Source organism: Plectropomus leopardus, chromosome 9 (genome assembly GCF_008729295.1).
Source record: "Plectropomus leopardus isolate mb chromosome 9, YSFRI_Pleo_2.0, whole genome shotgun sequence".
NCBI classification, from domain to species: domain Eukaryota; kingdom Metazoa; phylum Chordata; class Actinopteri; order Perciformes; family Serranidae; genus Plectropomus; species Plectropomus leopardus.
The window spans coordinates 28,837,173-28,856,186 of record NC_056471.1 but is presented as its reverse complement, the minus strand read 5'-3'; the positions used below and the strand labels follow the sequence as shown (position 1 = coordinate 28,856,186).

General features: G+C 37.9%; 3 protein-coding genes across 3 annotated transcripts in view; 2 read left to right on the top strand and 1 right to left on the bottom strand.

Moving 5' to 3' along the window:
- The first annotated feature begins 1,271 nt into the window (after positions 1 to 1,271).
- Positions 1,272 to 6,558, top strand: LOC121947783 (uncharacterized protein C4orf45). The gene is made up of 4 exons (XM_042492898.1): positions 1,272 to 1,479; positions 2,993 to 3,222; positions 3,619 to 3,677; positions 6,495 to 6,558. Exons 1-4 carry the CDS (start codon positions 1,272 to 1,274, stop codon positions 6,556 to 6,558), a joined length of 561 nt encoding a protein of 186 aa, XP_042348832.1.
- Positions 6,559 to 8,541: 1,983 nt separating this feature from the next.
- ppid (peptidylprolyl isomerase D) lies at positions 8,542 to 17,190 on the top strand. The gene is made up of 10 exons (XM_042492766.1): positions 8,542 to 8,711; positions 9,375 to 9,515; positions 10,588 to 10,694; positions 11,879 to 12,067; positions 12,348 to 12,470; positions 12,843 to 12,949; positions 13,353 to 13,494; positions 13,591 to 13,677; positions 14,318 to 14,360; positions 14,908 to 17,190. The coding sequence occupies exons 1-10, from the start codon at positions 8,627 to 8,629 to the stop codon at positions 14,994 to 14,996; spliced, it is 1,113 nt and encodes a 370-aa protein (XP_042348700.1). The 5' UTR covers positions 8,542 to 8,626; the 3' UTR covers positions 14,997 to 17,190.
- The window catches only part of etfdh (electron transfer flavoprotein dehydrogenase), a 26,326-nt gene continuing 24,169 nt past the window's right edge, over positions 16,858 to 19,014 (bottom strand). The window contains exon 13 of the mRNA XM_042492765.1: positions 16,858 to 17,926. Coding sequence (XP_042348699.1) covers positions 17,763 to 17,926 — 164 coding nt within the window. The 3' untranslated portion in view covers positions 16,858 to 17,762. The remainder of the gene's footprint in view (positions 17,927 to 19,014) is intronic.

The window sequence follows — 19,014 nt, the reverse complement described above, 5'->3', positions numbered from 1 at the left end:
CTTTGGGACCACCTAGTGACTAAATAAGGTAACACATATTTAGACGGATACAAACATACAGGATATAATCATTATTACAAAAATGTAGTTGTCCTTAAAAAATATTCAGAATAGGATAAAATGAATATGTAAAATACAGTTGTACCTAAGCAATATTAGCAGGTTATGGAGAATGACACTGACATTTGCAGAGTTAAGCTGTTGTAAATTCATTATTCTGTTATATGAGAGACGGCTATTAAGTGGCACTGAATTTGCAAGCAACCTCAAACTGAGGAATTTGCTTTTTTTATTGCACTTCCCCATGGGTGCACAATTTTGGCAGATTTCTGGGGCATAAAGTCACTCCAAATATTGTTATTACTAAATGACTTTGCAAGATCCTGCAGAGACTGATTTAATTTAGACTAGTATAATCTAGTCTAGTCTTAGTTTAGTTTAGTTTAGTTTATCAACTACTGCTACTAGTAGTTTAGTTTAATTTAGTTTAGTTTGTATGGATGTTACAATAGACACTAGAACTGTACATTTATGCACAAGAACCAGAAGTTAGTGTTTGTAGAGAAAGACTCATTTGCAACACCTGCCCGGAGGAGGCTTCTTTTAAAAATTAAAATTTTTTTTTTTAAAAATGCATCTGCAAATACATACACAAAAAACATCAGCAAATCTGTACACAAAATACATCTACAAAGATGCATCCACAGATAAACGGACAAAATACATTCCCAAATACACAGAAGTGCATTTACACAAAGTACAAAATAGCCTACTGGTGTTTCTGCTGTGATACTAAGTCTAAGAACAATATTGTTTCGCCTTTAGCAATGTTTAATACCCAGTATCTGCATGAATTTAGGATATAACGAGGTAAAATAAGAATTCACATTTATAGCGGCTCGAAAAGATGCTAAATAGTTGATTTTTTTTAAAGAAACAGATAAAGAACTCTTGAATTAACTAAATAGATAAATAATGGAAGACAATATCTCAGTCTATATGAGAATTCTGCAACTATATGGTTAAGTGGAATATAAAGGACGTAATATAGGCCTAATATAAATGTTATGCTGTTTAAGATGTTACCCTATTTTCTAACGCAGTAAATAAAATGAAACAATACAATTTTGGGGGATTTCTGACTTTATATTAATTTATTTCCGTAACTAATATGGCATAAATCTAAACTGAAGTGATGTGCACAGGACATGCTTCAATAGCAAAGGCATCCCCTGTTTTTAGAATGTAACTAGGACACAACCACTGACGCCATGACAACCAGTGGTTGCATGACAACCAAGCATGACCCCATGGACAGAGCAGACCGCTGGGCTCAAGTTATCACCCAAGGGGGCCCATTATATCAGTGTCTCCAACCTGCAACTGATGAAAACATAACAGCGGGAGAAAAAATGAAGCACAAAAACAAAGAAGCAGCTGCAGGAGGAGCACAGTGTGGACAGAGGATGATTTTTACAGGTAAGACATGTACCTCTACTGTATTATTCAGCTGGGTGCGATTCTAGGAAGTAGAGTCTGATCTAAAATATGTATCTGTGTAATCATTATCACTGCTAATGGGTGGGAAGGTATATATTGTCAGACTACTGTGAGACATGTTAAAGATCCCCAAATCATTGCTCAACGTGTTTAAGCAAATATAACTGTAACTGGACACATGATGGCACTATTACCAGAGCCAAAATTAAGTTAACACACTGTGAGTGTACCTGTGTGGGCCTTAGTGACTCTATGTAATTGTACAGGATGTTGTTTTGTATGCATAGAGCATGTCTGTGTTCATGTAAATGTGTCCTTACACTGCAGTAATTCATGCATTACAAAATAAATGGGATGTGCAAACATATTCTTGATTTTTTTTTTTTTTTTAATTTATAACAGGGCGAGGCAACCTGTGGAGCTGCATGCGGCTCTTTGGCCCCTGTACAGCACCTCCATCTTTCTTTGACCAAAAATAAATAAATTAATACATTTTTTAAAAAAAATTATTTTTCTATTATCATTGTGGGCCTGAAGTGATTCTCATATTCTCCAACTGAAAAAAATGTGTGGCCTAGCCACAAAGTTTAAAAAAGACATTAAAATGTTTTAAAGTTTCATCAACTAAAATGTGAAATTTATCTCTTCAGCCTGGCTCCTTTCTGTCAAAATCTGACCAATGGGGGACTAAATGATTTTGCACCTTTTTGTAGTGAGAGCAGCCCCTCTATCCCACATTTTTAATACCAAATTCAGTCTTTCAGCTGATATAGTTAGCCAGTTTTAAATTAATTTTGACACTAAATGCTTAGAAATAGTAAATGTAAACAAAAGCAAACTTTTCTTTTATGCTTTTCGGGGATCCCCTCCCATTAAGATCCTGGGTAATCAGTCCCACTTTCTCCCCAATTTGGACTCTCGTGTGCAAGGAAGCCCTTTACTTGAAAAATGTCATTCAAATTAACGTGTATCAACCAGGAAAAGACTCAAAATGTCCACAAAAAGGCCTAAATGAACAGCAAAGAGACACAAATCAACTATAGAAAGGCCAAAACAATCACAGGGAGACAACATAAATGACAAAATAACTAGAGACACAAAGTGACCAAAAAAGACCCACAATTACTACATACAGATGTAAAATAAAGTCTGTGTTTCCTGCTCCTGTGCAGGAGAGGTTGTGTTGTCCTTCTGTGTATCTGTGCCTATGGCCCCACTGCCTCATAATCCACCCGTGCATCTATGCAACTATTATGAAGAGGAGAGAGCATCTTCTGAAAGACAGCCATCATTACAATACCTCTTGAAAGATAATTGATTGTAACAAATCACCCCTACACTAAAAACTGAATAGATGCACCTTTAAAAAAATGTTTTTTAATAACTTTTCCCTGCATGTCTGCCTGTAGAATCTTAGTTGCAAATCAACTATTCAAGTCCACTTGGATATTTGTTTACCTTCTTTTCTCACATGTCCACTGATTCTAACAAGGCCCAGATGGAATCGGAGACTACAGGCCGAGATCAAATTATTTCCCCCGGTACATCGGTGCAGGCTCCTCATCAACTGAGGCCACAGGTGACCTCGGTTACTTGTGCCAAGCTGCGCCACATGCACCTCCTCCTCTGCCCAGGCAGAGCTGGGTGGGGGAGGTTGGCTGGGGTTGGCAGTATAACCAGCTGTTGAACAGCGGGGCTCTGCTCAGCAACATGCAAATTAAGGTACCACTAAAATCCACAGTGTGCTTCTTATGCAAATGGATACGGGGAGGCATTATTCCTCAGTTAATGTGCCACAAGGTTATTCGGAGTATGATTTTGAGAAATGGTTTGATATGATGCAACCCAGCTAGCAGGGAATGTTCCCACAACACTGGCTAATGTTACCTACAAGTTACAATAATGTTTTAAGAAAACATTTTAATCTAATGTTTTAAGACTTCGTAAATATTGATTTTACATGTTGTCAAATAGAAAAAGTACACTCATCGTTAACATGGAATTAGCATTATCACTTTCCTTCTCATGTGACAGTTATGATGATGTAACATGCTGCAAAGAAAAAAAGAAAATAGCATTTCAGGGATAAATCAAACTGAACTGAGTCCTTTTTGACAGAAAACGGACATACGAACAGCGTTGGAGGACAGAGTGACTCAGAGGTTCCAGAGCAAACAGTAAGGCAGCATTTGTAACCCTCACGTTGTTGAATCTCTCAGAATCTAATTGCTTGTGTGTGTGTGTGTGTGTGTGCTGTGTCAAATAGGTAAGTGAGAACATCTCAGTGTGTTTGCAGTGTGTTGAGTGACTGCATTGTAGGCTATCTGCTCCCCCATCCATAATGTAACACTTCCACTTTTGCGGGAACACACACCGCCTAAAGCTGTAGATAAGTAATCAGCTAGACTGACATGGACACAGACACACCACCGACACAAATACTGACCGAAACCAACACTCTTCGACCTTATAAACCGTTTTCTTAAATAACACAATATCTACAATCACCAACATTACATTTACTCCCTGAGCACGATGTAACAGGAGATATGAGATCCCTATGTCGCTCACTTGGGATATTTATCCAATATTTATTATTTATTTTTTTATATTTAGGTCAACAACATTTCAATAATCTTGATGCACGAGAAAGTTAATGGGAGGTAAAAACATAACCACAGACTGCACTCTGCACCTCTGGCTTGGTAGTGTGCCTCCCATATAGGCTGTCTTTTGCAGCAGCAAGTTTAATTACAACCTGCCGCCTCTTGCTGCATGTCATCCCCTCTCTCTCCATCTTTCATTCTAAAAGCTGTCCTGTTGAACAAAAGCAAAAACATACAAAAAGATCTTAAAAAGAACAGAAACAAGAGAGTATATCATTTGGAACGATTGCACGGTGGACTGTGGCCAGAATTTGAGAAATACTGAGGTCATGAGTCCAAATTTCCCCATCAAAACACAACCAATGACATATGTTTTTGTGAGCCACAAAATGTTGTTTGAAATCATTATTATTATTATTATTATTTAGTCAGTTATTTTTTTTTTACCAAAGTCAGTCACATCTAAGGTATTTCAACTGAATATAGAATATAAACTCTTCTTTATGCCAAATTAAGCAGGTACTATCGTGAAGGTGATACATGACCTGTGTGTCCTCACTGGTACATTAGCCTTTGTTGTACCTGTCCAGAAGAGACACATGAAAAATATAAACTAAAGTGCACTGAAACTGTTTTGGTGGTCTTGTGACAGCACAGATTTTGGATTTTGGATTTTTCATTTTATTCACAGGGACAGTGAGCATTAATCTCTGTCTCAGAGTTAGCCAAACAGCCAGTTTGAAAGAACCTGATCACCACAGCAAGAAAAACACCATAAAGCCACAAAATACACTATAAAAAGTAAACCAAGCGGTAGGGCACACAAGTAAGATTGCAAGGAAGAAGCCAAAAAGACAGTGATGGCAGAAGAGAGCAGACAAACATACAGAGGCTAGTTTGGACTGCTTTTCAATCCCTCAGAATCAGCTGAAGAACCGAAAAAAGTTAGATCATTTTTTTAGTTTCCTTGGAATCAGCCACTGCTGTATCAACTCAGTCAGCACACATAATATCATTTAACAACAGCTGTATAGTTTTATATTTTTAAGGGGGGAAACGTTTCTACTGTATGTTAAACGATGAAAATGTTAAAAGTGTAGAGCTTAAAAAAATAACTATGCAAAAAGAAAATACTCAGAGGGAGAATTTGATGATGTCCCACATGATATGCAAAAAACAGATCACACTCATTACAACTTAAAGAAAAATGATTCAAGGCAGCCAGTCCAAACTCAGGCAGATATTTGCTCTCACTGCTTTACTCTAAGCAGAAAACAACCTGCTCCTCTAATCTGCCAAATCCTTCTTAACACCAGTGTGCCAGGTGAAGGCGCACCTGGCTTTGAAAGTGAATGAGACATTTGAATTGGTTGAATTTGCGTTTTTTCCCAAAATGCACCTATGACAAACCCTTTGCCCTCTGTGCCTCACTTTGCGCCCAGATTATGTGCTGTTTGCTGTGAGCGGCCTTACACCATACACTTTAGACCATAGATAGAACATTTAAACAGGGACTTTGCCAATTAAACTGCACATATTTGGAAAGCAGATTCTCCTGATTCTGATCATTAAAGTAAATATATGTGAACTAAACTAACTAAAACTAAAACGAATAATAATGACGGTTCTTAAGATAATTATGGAAGCTCTAAGCGCCCATACAGTCATACATTTTTTCCCTCCGTTTTCCCGAGATAATGACATAATGAATCTGAGATCTTTGAAATAAAAAAAACAATAATAGTCTGCTATTCATTGAAAGAATGTATTTGTAACATCATACACCACATCACATAGGAGGGGATGACGTGGTGGCTATTTGTGTCCAGTTTTGACAAAATTTGACAAATCAAGTTAGCTCGACAGATGGTTAACATTTTTGTTGTAATATTCACTCATTCATCTGTTTAAAAATATTTTAAAATAGAAAGCATTAAAGCACAAAACAAATGGCTTTTCTACATGATCATGTGTGTCAGACATCTCAGGCATATCACATTTAAGTTGTTATCTCGAGATTTCAAGAAAAAACACAGTTTCAGTATCTCGAGATCTTAAGAAAATTATCCCATTACCTCTGCAAAACAGAGGGATAAAAAAGTATGAATGTATGGTTTCTTTGGGCTTCCGTAGGTAATAGCTATGAAAGAATACATTTAAACCCATTAGCCTTTACACCAAACCATTAGGTTGTTTCTAACTTTTGGATATGTGAGACTTTATGAAGGCAGCAACTGAGGAACTGTCTGACAAGTGACTCTGTAACATCTGAGAGAAGAATAAACTAATAAAAATCAACACACCCTGTAGGTACACATGCAGGTCGCTGATGTCACTTGAATCTTGCCTAATTAATTTCCTTCACCGTCTCTGTTTGTTTCCTCCCAGAAAGAACATGACGGATGATTCACTCACAGTCAACACCGAGTTTCGCAGAGGCGCTCAGAGCTAACAGCAGATGGCATTCTACTTCCCACGGCGGCTGGAGGACCTGACTGTTGATGAGATGTGTCGACTTTGATTAAACATCTTTTAATCTCTGCAACATGTTGACTTTTCAGCGGTTTAATTTTTCACACCTTCCAGCCTCGATGATTCAGGGGACGTCTTAAGAGAATACATAATTTGTGCAATATGAATATTCTCAACTGCTTTTCAATCCTCAACTCACAACTCTATGATTTATCCTGTGACCCCTCAGAGGGGTCCACTCGGGAAAAAACTGTTCAAAGAAGGTCTCATTTGAAATGCTCTATCTATAGAGTGCATGAAATGAGCGATTTCTTGAACAGCTTTCATTGCAAGCAATTCATGTGGCATGCACACAGACCGCAAAACAGGATTTTCATATGCTCTTTGAATCAATGTAAGGAAAAGTATTTTTGTTATTCAAGTACTGAATTTGCTGGATTATCCAAAAGCAGCCTTTTTTGCCTATATGTAACCAACAGTTTCTATTCATTGATTTTCCAGAATAGGTTTTGCAAAGTACATTTTGTGATATAAATATCACAATATTTACAGTATAGTAAGTAATTAAATAGCCTGACTTTGTTTATTTTTGCATGACTGAAAATTTTATTTAAATGCATACTCACATGCTTATTTTGCATAAAAATATATGCTATGAAATCTTGAGAGATAATGTAACAATAGTGGAAAAAAGGTACTACATTATTAAAAATATTGTTGCAATATCACTAAGAACATTTTATCACATTATCGGGTAAATGTTGGCATTGTACGTTCTAGCAAACCCCTGGCATGGATCAGTGGTACGTTGTTATGTAATAGATATGTTTATACTTTACATTTAAAAAATTGTGCTGTTAACATGTGGTTAAGTTTAGGCACAAAAACCACTTAGATATTACAGCTAGGTTTACAATACCCAGTTTTTGTTGCACAAAAGTTGCTGGAAATGAAGCTGGTTTAAAAATAACTGCTTTTGGTGGCACAAATGCTGCTAGAAATGCAGAAAAAACTCAGTAACAAACACAAACACCCGCTTTTGGTGGCACAATAGCTGCAGGAAACGCAGTAATGTCTCACAACCGATGTTGTTTGTTGGCAGCAGTCATGCCTTGGTCACACATTAACCATCTGATCAAACTTCCCAATGACAAAAAGGTCAGCTCACATACATGTAACCAGAACTACATCGTTTTAGAGATTTTTATATAATATCTATGAAATGTACAAATGTAAAATATCAGGAGTTTGCAGAAATGTACAACGTCAACATTTTCTTGCGGCGAAGGGTTGTAGCCTACATTTTCAGGAAATAATTACATAATTGGATCCGGTAGGGTCAATTAGTTGCATGGCTGCTACTGCGGCAAATTTAATAAATAATGCATATATAGAGATTTCTTTCTCTCACAGTTTTCAGTTCAACTCAATTCTATTTGCTTTATTGGCATGAATGTTTGTAAAACAATATTGCCCAAGCCTCATACAGTTAAATGATGATATAAATACAAGAAAAAAACAAACAAACAAAATATTCAAATCAACAGCAATCTATTGGATAAAAAAAACAGATGCATAAATAAAAAAGAGCAGGAAAATTTTGTTTTGTTTGTGCGTGTGTGTGTGATATGTCTATTGTATATAGACGTAACAAAAAAATTAAAACAAAAAGTGAGATGTCACTCTCTCTCTGTCTCTCTATCTATCTATCTATTCTATACATATATAATATAGAGAAAAGAAAGATAAAGTTATAGTTATATATATATATATATATATACTATTATACTGTAATATATGACAATTTCCCCCTGGGGATAAATGTCGTTATTCTGGAGCACTAGAATAAACAGAATAATCTTTTAAAAGGCTCTGAGCTAAATAGGCTGTTCAACATCTCGCGTTGTTCTGCGTGATTTGGACAAGTTCAAGACACGCCCCTATTACGTTACGCCTTCTCGTGCAGTCTGCAGACAAACCCCTCTCCGCCGGCCGGGTGTAGCTAGGTTAGCCGAAACAAGTGTCTGAAATCGCCCTGTCCCCTTAAAATGTCTCACCCTGTTCCGTCTGACAAGCCTTCAAACCCCGAAAACCCTCGTGTCTTCTTCGATGTAGACATTGGTGGAGAAAGAGGTCAGGACATTTTAAATTTAACGTCAACTAACGGCTTTTTAACGGCCAGTTTAACCGTTAACTTTAGCCTTTTTTTTTAGCTTAGCACAATCTTGGCTCGTTGTGGTGACTTCTAGTAACGGATTAATCTGCGCTAATAGCTCCTAGAAGAGTTACACTTTATAAATAAGCCACTCTGTATGTCGTTACATCGTCATAAGCAGCTGGGTTATGTATATTGTGATATAAATGGCGATATAATGCTAGACTGCTTGTGAGTGAACCACGTGTGGTTGTGTTGTCGAGGGTGACTTGGAAATTTAGCTTCACTCAACCTAAGCTACATGTAATACCACTGTAAGACAGCGTATATAGTCATAGCAAGTGGTTAGTAATAATCATGTGTGTTTTTATCTAAATATTAGCTCAAATGGGTTATTGATTGTTTAACTGTCTGCAACTAACAAAATAAAACATCAAAGAATACTGTAGCCTGATGAGACCTATTTTGTGGGACAGATATAGCAGTGTCAGGTCATGTCCTGCCCTGATTTATTTTGATTTTCGTAAAGAGAACAGTAATGTAACAATAATCATTTTATGTTTACAGTATGTGATCAGTAAGTTGTTCAGACAAACTTAACCTGTGACTTATTAATAAAATGTTTTTTTTTCTGTCCACAGCTGGTCGCATAGTTCTGGAGCTCTTTGCTGATATCACCCCCAAAACTGCTGAAAACTTCCGGGCGCTGTGCACTGGAGAGAAAGGCACTGGAAAATCGACTGGCAAGCCGCTGCACTTTAAAGGATGCCCCTTCCACAGAAGTAAATAACCTTTACGTCCGCACATAATGTGACATTTTAATTTGGGTGGACACCATGAAGTTTTAGTACATGTGTACACATATTACATGAAATTAGACTAAAGTTATATATGTGTGTTACATACACATACTAACACATATGTGTACTTAATTCATTTATATATCTATGAGGACATACAGTGCAGTGAGCCATTTGAAGAACCAGTAATTACTGATTGCAAGCTACTATCCCACTGCAAAAAAAACCCAAACAAAACACTTACACCCACTAAAATTTGGCATTTGTATGTAATTGGAAAGGTTACTATTGGCATTTACACCTGGGCCGAATGACTCTACACTAGTCACAGGTATTTACAGGCTCCGATCGGCATTGATGGAAATACAATTTCCAGTTAAACATGCTAATTTTAGCTCCTCTACCGGTAAGACGCAATGCTGCACTATCACAAAATACTGTCCGTCACTGCTGGAGCACTGCTCAAACATATTCCAAATTAGTCTGCGCCAAGTTTGTGAGAGGGACTTAAAAGTAACCACTGAAACATTTTCAGATTTCCATGCTGCTCTCTGCCAGATGGACATCAAATTTGACGCACCAGAAAAAAAGAGATGAAAACAAAGACATGCTTGTCTACTGCAGAGCCATGTACATCGCTCTAGTCCACTGACCGTGCAAAGGTGTCTGTAGCCTATTTTTAGTGATATTTTCCATGTTTAAAAAACCTGTGTGCACGCCCTAATTTTGGTGAAAAAGGGGTATCACTTCTCATAACTCCTTTTTAAAGTGCCATCTATTTAAGGTGTCACTGAAGTCTATGAGTAAAACTGCATGCCCGGCTTACTTTTATAAAAAGCCCTAATGATATTAAGAGGCAGTTATTTGTGCTTTTAAATGGTGACGAGGCAGTATAGTATTTAAAATGCAAACTAACTGAATGGATTTTACCACAAGCTTATTGAGATGTTGGCTCTTATTTATTCATCTTTTTAAATTAGGGAGTTTCAACCACCTTTGACATTCAGTCTGGTTTATCTAAATAGTAATCTGACGTTAAATTTGGTTTTGCCAGTCATCAAGAAGTTCATGGTCCAAGGAGGTGACTTCTCCAACCACAATGGCACCGGGGGTGAGAGCATCTACGGGGAGAAGTTTGAGGATGAAAACTTCCACTACAAGGTAAACAATTTAAGACCAGAAACCCCATTAACTGGGTCCACCGCAAAATATTTTAAAGGGGTTTATTGCGCCGTTTCTTCCCCCATCATGTTACCCAGCACTGTCATTATTCTTTAGCTTTATCACGACAAAGGCATTCTAAACAATACATATAGCAGAGTATTTTACGTACAGTATACAATTATACTGCTGATTATCAGGGCCAATATTTGGCATTTTGCTCATTATCTGTGTCAGCGTGGGAGGAACTTTTACTTTGTAAAACCTCAGGGAGCTATTTTTATTCGCTCATTTCTTATTGAAATTTTAACTTTTAGAAAAAAAAAAGTTTCTGGGAACTTGCTGTATATGATCTCGAAAGTTTTAGTTTTGATTAAACTTTTGCTAAAGGCATTTAAACAAAGGTTTGTGTTGGAGTTTGTTATATTCCAAATCACTTCCAAATATTGGTTATCGGTCTCATTAAGTACTTAATAATCTGTATCGGCCCTGAAAAACCAACATCAGTCGACCCCTCTAATGGACATATCCCTCCACGATGTCCATGTGACTAGTTTTTCTAAGGAGTATACTGAGATTTTTATGGCACTCTCTCAATTTCCCATATCTTAATACTCCCAATTTGTTGCTCAGTAAATTCTATTTTATCTTTTAAAATATCCTCTATTAAGATTTCATGTACCATTTTGCTGCATTGCCTTTGGGCGATCGGCTTTTTCTGTGAAAGTAATAAATCAGTGGAACATCCTGCCTGACTGAAGAGCTGCAGCTTTATCAGCACTTTAAAAACAAACTGACAACATTTAAAAAGCTGCTCAGCTCTGTACTCGCTGACTTTGACATACGTTCTAATTCTATACTGGCTGTTATTCTGCTCTTTCCCTGTTTGGACCTGCCAAGGATCCACAGATGCAAATTAGCTTCCAGTTACACTCTGGTATGATGCATCAAATAGTGACTTATGTTTTAAACGGATCGTGGTTTCCTTTAAACAGGAAAATGGTGATAGTTTGATGGGCAAAAAGGCATTAAAAATCAAACTTTTGTTTATGAATAACAGAAATAATTAGACCTGATCAGAATCAAACCTTCTCATCCTTACCTTGTGTGTTTTTTTATTGTTTCTGTGTGTGAGTATTGTCGTCTTTTACCTGTTGTAATAATTTATTTCCTTCTCCACGCAGCACGACAAAGTGGGTCTGCTCAGCATGGCCAACGCCGGGCCGAACACCAACGGCTCTCAGTTCTTCATCACTACTGTCCCCACTCCACACTTAGATGGCAAGCACGTAGTCTTCGGACAAGTGTTAAAGGGGATGGGGGTCGTCAAGATGCTGGAGTCCATCGAAACTAACGAGGACGCCCCCGTAAAGGTAAACATTTTCAGTTACAGTCTGTAGAGCTAAAGTGCAAAATTTTACAATTTAAGAAAGTTGGCACCAAGTCTGAAAAAGTGTTAGTGTAGCTTTTCACAACCGGTCATTTGTAAATATGGTGGCAAAAGATGTAATAACCCAAATCATGGTAGATTTTAAAGCTGTGAGCCCCAGCTCCCCAGCATGCGTTGTTTCACTGTGATTTAAAATGACACGTGGAACCTTCACTCGTGACATTTTTCCCTCTAAAACCTCCGCTAACGTCTCACCTTTGCAGCCATGCGTCATCGCTGACTGTGGTGACCACGAGGACGGGGACAGCTGGGGCACTGGACCGAGCGATGGATCAGGGGACGTCCACCCAGACTTCCCCGAGGACTCCGACATTGACTTTAAAGATGTAAGTATCGATGACGTCTTTGCTCTGCAGCGTCACACGTGAACTTTGGCAGATAGCATCAGGCTGCTGTGTTAAAGGACGACTCTGGGTTTTTGGGAGAAGTGCCCGTTTTTTGCTTCAGTCAAAATCAAATGAACAGATGAATATCAATTTCAATATCGAGATCCGGAACGTGTGAAGCATGGAAAATACTTGAGGCACGGTAAAACTGCCACTGAACAAATGCAAGTGCTCGTCCCCCAAAACGAGGGATGATGGATTGTTACAGACATATCGAGATTGCTCACTTTCGATTTTTCCTCAAAATAAGGTGGGTCAGATTGCCCGACTGAACGTGTTGTTTACAGCCTGTCTCTTGCACTTTGCTTTCAGGTTGACAAAGTTCTCTCTGTTGCCGAGGACGTGAAGAACATTGGAAACACTCTTTTTAAGAATCAAGACTGGAAAGCTGCAGTCAACAAATACGGCAAAGCCCTCAGGTATCCACCGTGTATCTGTGTGTGTGGTCTACCGTCGCAATAGTCTTCATTTAATGTTCATTTAATACGATTCTGAGAAGCACACTTTTATGCAACATTCATCTCAGGTAATCTACGTCCATTTAACAGTACATCCAATATCTGACATTAATTGATGGCATCACACCGTGTACATTTAATTCAGTAATGAAATAAGCAGCTCATCTGTATTTTTACACAGTTCTATTAAATTTTTGAAACTCATAATAATAATAATAATAATAATAAACAGAAAGAAAGAAAGAAACTGGAGGAAAAGTGTGCAGAAAGCACCCTGTGACAGATTACAAGCAGCAGTGTTTGCGATCAGGTAACAAACTGCCCCTATCGCCACGATGAGTGTGATGTTTTTTTACCTGTGCAGGTACTTGGAGGTGAGCGGGGAGCTGCTGGAGGAGGGGGCGCAGAAGAAGCTGGAGCCCACGGCCCTCAGCTGCTTCCTCAACACAGCAGCGTGTAACCTGAAGATGCAGCTGTGGCAGGACGCGGTGGACAGCTGCAACGAGGTACGTCTGTTAGCGGGGCTATTTTTCCTGTAAGTAAATGAGTGAGTTTGAACTTACTGGTAGTGTATGATATGTCTTGTGTTTTTCTGTCTACAGGCTCTCGAGCTGGACCAAGCGAACACTAAGGCACTTTTCCGGAGGGCCCAGGCCTGGCAGGGGTTAAAGGAAAACAGCAAAGCCATGGTAACCTCCACACAAGCACCCCGCTAGTTAAAGTGAAAAATGAAAAACTTTTTCAAATGTACATAATTATCAGTGTGTATACATTGATATTCTGGTTTACGGCAGCATTTTTTGTAATGTAGTTAACCCTTTGAAACCTGGAGCACCGTAACTTTTCTTGTCCTGCTTTCAGATGCCTTTTACAAATATTTAACCCTTTGAACCCTGAGCAAATTGGTGCAATTTCTTTTAAAAACTTGGTGAGAAATGTTAGTAGATTGAGAAAATAATTTTTCTAAAGCTAAATGAAAAGTCTAGTGAAAAAGGAAAAGCGAAGGAAAAACTTTAATTATAATGATCATACTAACATATTTAAAGTGTTTTAAGTTTTTTAATAATTTGGAGCACTTTTTCATTCTCTTTTGTTTTTTTTTTAATAAATATATTTTACAAATTTTATTTGTTATTGCCTTCTTGTCTTCTTCCCAGGTTTTTTTTTAAAGAAATCTAACCAATTTGTTGGGTTAAAAGGGTTAATCATTTGGCAGACAGTAATATATGTGCCTATTTTTTTCACTGCAACATGTTTAATGAGCTAAAATGAGCTAAACTGGTGCACTGATTTGGAGGTCTGACTCAATAACATTTTTTCACTTTTCAGACTGATCTGAAGAAAGCTCAGGGAATAGCTCCAGAAGACAAAGGTGGGGAACTTCTCTCGTTAATTCAGCCTTTGCACGAGCCATGAACGCTGCAAATGTTTTTCCCTCTTCTCCCACATTTGTATTTAGTCAGTTCATTTGAACAGTATATGCACGTTCACGTGTATTATTCTAACTTAGCGTGCAGGCTCATGAAGATAAACAATTGAGGACTGCAGGAAAAATACTGCTGTTTGTTTGTTGATGCGCATAATTGAACTTAATTGGGGAAACTGAGTTCTGTTTGAGCGGCATGCAGCCAAAACAACACTATCGAAGATCTCTCAGTATGCAGATTGACCATAAATGACAATTTTAACAAATATGGCCACATTAACTTCCTAAAAAGTGATGTTTTTTTTGGATTAAAAAACATCACAGGTAGCTGGAAGATAAAAGCTATCATGCTCTCCGTGTGCGTTCAGGAGCTTTAAAGTGAAGTCGACGGAGTGCAGAGACACACATAAAGCAGCAAAGTGAACACATGATGAAAACCTGAGTTACATTTGTTCCACGTGTCGAGCTAATGCAAAGCGTTTTCTTTTGACAGCTATCAGCAACGAGATGAAGAGGGTTCAGCTGAAAATCCAGGAGGAGAAAGAGAGAGAAAAGAAAATCTATGCCAAAATGTTTGCGTGAACGCTTCACCCAACGATGCAATGAGTTCTTTAAACCTTTATCAATATTTGAAGTCATCTCTATGTGGGAAGCTGCACTCAGAGGAGGAGTCTAACCAGGTGAAAGTGTACAGTGTTTTCAGTCGGCAGGTCCCCTCATGTTTTTGAGCGGGCACATTTCTCACCGTCTGTGTTGTTTTAAGGGAATAACTATAGTAAGCTTCGACCTGTCTTAATTCTGACAAGTGTCCTCACAGTAATGAATAGTCTGATGCATGGCCGACTCCACGGCGCTGAAGAACTGGTTATCACTGAACACCGGCCCCTGTTCTTGCATTTTGAAGTAGTTCAGCAAAGCAAAAGTTGTGTATGTCGTCGTCTTGTTTCATGGATTTTGATACAGTGCCCTCGGCCACATTCAGTACGTCCATCTGTTTTTATTTATGTTTTTTACAGAGGTCAACAAAACGAAAAAGGATAACAGTCAAGAGTTGTTTATTCATTTCTGTGATATTATCATCTAATGGTTTTATGTACAACACTGTGCGGATCAAATACTGTCCTAATGTACCTGGAATATTGATGAAATTAAATTTAATTTGAGAACAGCTTGTTTGCTTCTTCAATTACAGAAGATTTTGAAGGAAATGTATTAACTGTTACAGTTGGTTAAGTAGCTTTTCAAACACAAACATAAAAATCACTTCACTTTTTAACTATTTTAAAGGTCTAACGCAGGGGTCGGCAACCCGCGGCTCTTTAGCTCCTCCCTCTGTAAAACATATGAAAATGAATAACTTATTTTTAACATTTTAAATTGAATTTATCATTGTTGTAAGCCTAAAGTGACTCTTAAATTCTCCAATTTTAAAAATGTAAAGCCAAATTCCCATGGTCATGGAAAACACTGAAAAACCATGGTATTTCACAATCACATTTTCAGGCCTGGAAAAGTCATGGAATTAGTAAAAATCAATTTAAATTATGGAAAAGTCAAGGAATTTGTTGTGTAAAATTGTTGTAATAACCTTCTATGCAACGCAGCACAACGCCAAATTTATTTTCCGTAGATGTTGACTTAACATCGCTTTAATATCGACGTGTGGCGATGTTTCATTTCGCATCACGTTCGTTTCTTTATTTTCGACCCACATTGGAACATCGATGGCGCTGGCTGCTCTCCCAGGCTGACAGGGTCAAAGGAAAAGTGAGAATTTAACCGCGCTCAGCTGGCTTTCTAATACATCTGATCTGTGGTGAGAAACTATCAAACAACAAGAGGGGTAAGAGTTAAAGACATTTCCAGAACAATCACACTGTATCTGCTGAGAAGCATCCAGCAGGTCGAGAGGAAGAGAGCGATTTCTGCACCTCAGCGGAAAGCAGAGCAAATGTACCGATTAACTCACACAACTCCACTGCTGCTGCAAGTTTTGTGGCAGCTCAGGAGATCGTAAAGGCACGGAGAGCCGTTCACTGACAGGGAATACATGAAAGAACCATTAATTAAAATATCAGAACACCTGCTCTCGAACTTAAAATGTGCCCTTTACGCAAAGATGTAGAAATGGAAACAAAACATCACCAGTCAGCTGATCGAGGAGATCAATTTAGCTCCAGCGTATTAAGCTGCCTATCAAGAGAACGTTCTCTTTTTTTCCTTCTATAATTTCATTAATGCTACAAAACGTCATTATTTAATGAAAATACAAAGTTTGAGCACCAAGTAATCACAAGTAGCCCACTGCTGCCACCTTGTGGTAAAACCTATTAATGAGAGCTCGTTTAGACCTATTAGTAATGATAATAAGCATATTTAGACAAATATACTGTGTTACCATCATTGCAGCACTGAAAGGCTCAGATATGTTTTTCCAGACAGATTTCTTTGTTGCTTTTTTTGGCCAAATATGGCTCTTTAGTTAGTAAAGGCTGCCGACCCCTCGTTCAGTGTGTAGGATTCAGTGACATCTAGTGGTGAGGTTGCAGAATGCACGAAACATCGTTTGGTTTGTCCGTTTAGCAGAATGGGACTAATCAATATTCTATTCATAATATATCGCAAAATTAGTTAAAAGAATTCTCTGTTCCACGTGTTGCAATGTTCGTAATGGCTGCAAAAAACGCTGCTGTCTACAAAACTGCTTCCATTACAAGGTACAATATTCCGACCTCCTCCACCGTCGCCTTGTTTACTGTTGTGTGAAACTTTTGACTCCGCCCTCTAGTGCCATGTATTGGCTGTATCTATGGCAACATAACGGACACATGGCATCATGCAGGCAGTGACCTTTGCAATATTTGAGCCAGATGTACCTGTTTTTTTTTGCATAAAAGGAGCATAAAAGAGTGTTTAGTTTCAGGTGTTCATACACAAATAAAAATGTTTAAATATTATATGACACTTAAAAATCCTAAATCCTACACACTGGACCTCTCAATGCCCATATTTACGATTTAACAGTAGTGATGCAAAAACTGCAAATTGTGACTAAACTTCAGTTAATATGGTCCTGAATTTTGCATTGGTTCGATAAAGCCTGTGCTACATTTGAAACTTAAATCTCACTGTATAAATTAACAAATCATTCCTATGACAAAATGCACTTTTATTTCTAATATCCTTTTTTGCAGATTTTATTTTTTTTAACCTTAAAAACAGCTAAATAGTTATTTTCTGTTTCATACTTAGGCACATTTGCCATCGCAGGCAAGTACTGCAAGACCTGAAAGCGTGATACTTTACAGTTATTTTTCTAGACAAGAAAGATTTAAAAAAACAAGTTGTTCACATTCCATTGTAGGCTGGTCCTCCGCCGCCTTCAGGCACCACCCAGTTGATGTTTTGGCTCGGGTCCTTGATATCACAGGTCTTACAGTGGACACAGTTCTGTGCGTTAATCTGCAATCGCATCCCCTCTCCTGTTTCCAGGGGAACATACTCATAGACACCTGCGGGAGGGAAAAGGTTAACTAGTTAGAGAAGAAAATTAGACACAGAGAATTTGAAATATTTTCAGAGTTCTCAAACATCTTCATGCACAAAACTTTTAAATTACTTTTCAAGGACCCAAAGTGTTTTTAAAAAAAGTTTCTTTCCCAGTTTTCTGACATTCTCAAACATTTTAGTTTCAATATCTATTCAAGCAGAGTCTTAGCACACACAAGCTGTGTCCACAGCTACAGAAAATACATTAGCTCTTATGCTGCGTTACATAGACATTATATCGTCATTATGTTACATTAACTTCATTACACACAATACATTCTCGTGATTTTTCCAAAAATAGATATTAGCCAAAAATTTTCCAAAATGATTCATAATATCCTACTCACTGTGACTTAGCATTTTCAAGACTTTAAAAGACTGAAGACATTTTAATAACAGTTAATCCCTATTTTCTATAAGAATAAATGTAATGCCTTTAAAGACTTTTTAAGTATCTGCAGGAGCAATAAATAAATGAGGTTTATTACATAAGTGACCCTATCCTTTAGACTCTGAAGGGACAATTATGTCATCCAAAGTTTAGATAACAGCATTTCTCACAACAGTCTGCTGCTTTTTGCCATTTATACATTTCTGGAAAAAAAAAAAGTTGATTCACGCCAGCCAACAATGCTGCACCCATAACCAATTATAAAAATCATTAACCTTTCTAACCCAGAGCTGCAGGGTGCAGAGTTTCTCCCCCTGCTCTTTGTCCCGGCTCACCTCTCTCTCACTGCATCCGTCCGCGTCAGCACAGCCACGGACCAAACTTTATTTAGCTTCCACAGAATTCAGTTGAAGCTGGGTAAAAATGGTTTGTATTCCTTATCTGGAGACGTGTAAACACATGCTGCTCTCAAAAGGGTTCAAATGACTGCAACTCGTTTCTACAGCAAACAACTCTTTTCTTTGCACTTTTTAAAACTTCTTTTTTTTTGTTGTTTACAATCAGATGCTGTTCCACTTCAGTTATTTCAGAACACAGGTGAGAAGCCAGCAATGCAATATTTTCTGTTTCTTAATCGAATCTGACAAAATGGGAAAGTTC

Coding starts and splice junctions, on each gene's coding strand:
- LOC121947783 (XM_042492898.1), top strand. CDS start 1,272: ATGACAACCAGTGGTTGCATGACAACCAAGCATGACCCCATGGACAGA. Junction 3,223..3,618: donor TCAGCAACATGCAAATTAAG/GTACCACTAAAA, acceptor CCTTTTTGACAG/AAAACGGACATACGAACAGC. Junction 3,678..6,494: donor CAGAGGTTCCAGAGCAAACA/GTAAGGCAGCAT, acceptor GTTTCCTCCCAG/AAAGAACATGACGGATGATT.
- ppid (XM_042492766.1), top strand. CDS start 8,627: ATGTCTCACCCTGTTCCGTCTGACAAGCCTTCAAACCCCGAAAACCCT. Junction 12,068..12,347: donor ACGAGGACGCCCCCGTAAAG/GTAAACATTTTC, acceptor TCACCTTTGCAG/CCATGCGTCATCGCTGACTG. Junction 13,678..14,317: donor AGGAAAACAGCAAAGCCATG/GTAACCTCCACA, acceptor TTCACTTTTCAG/ACTGATCTGAAGAAAGCTCA.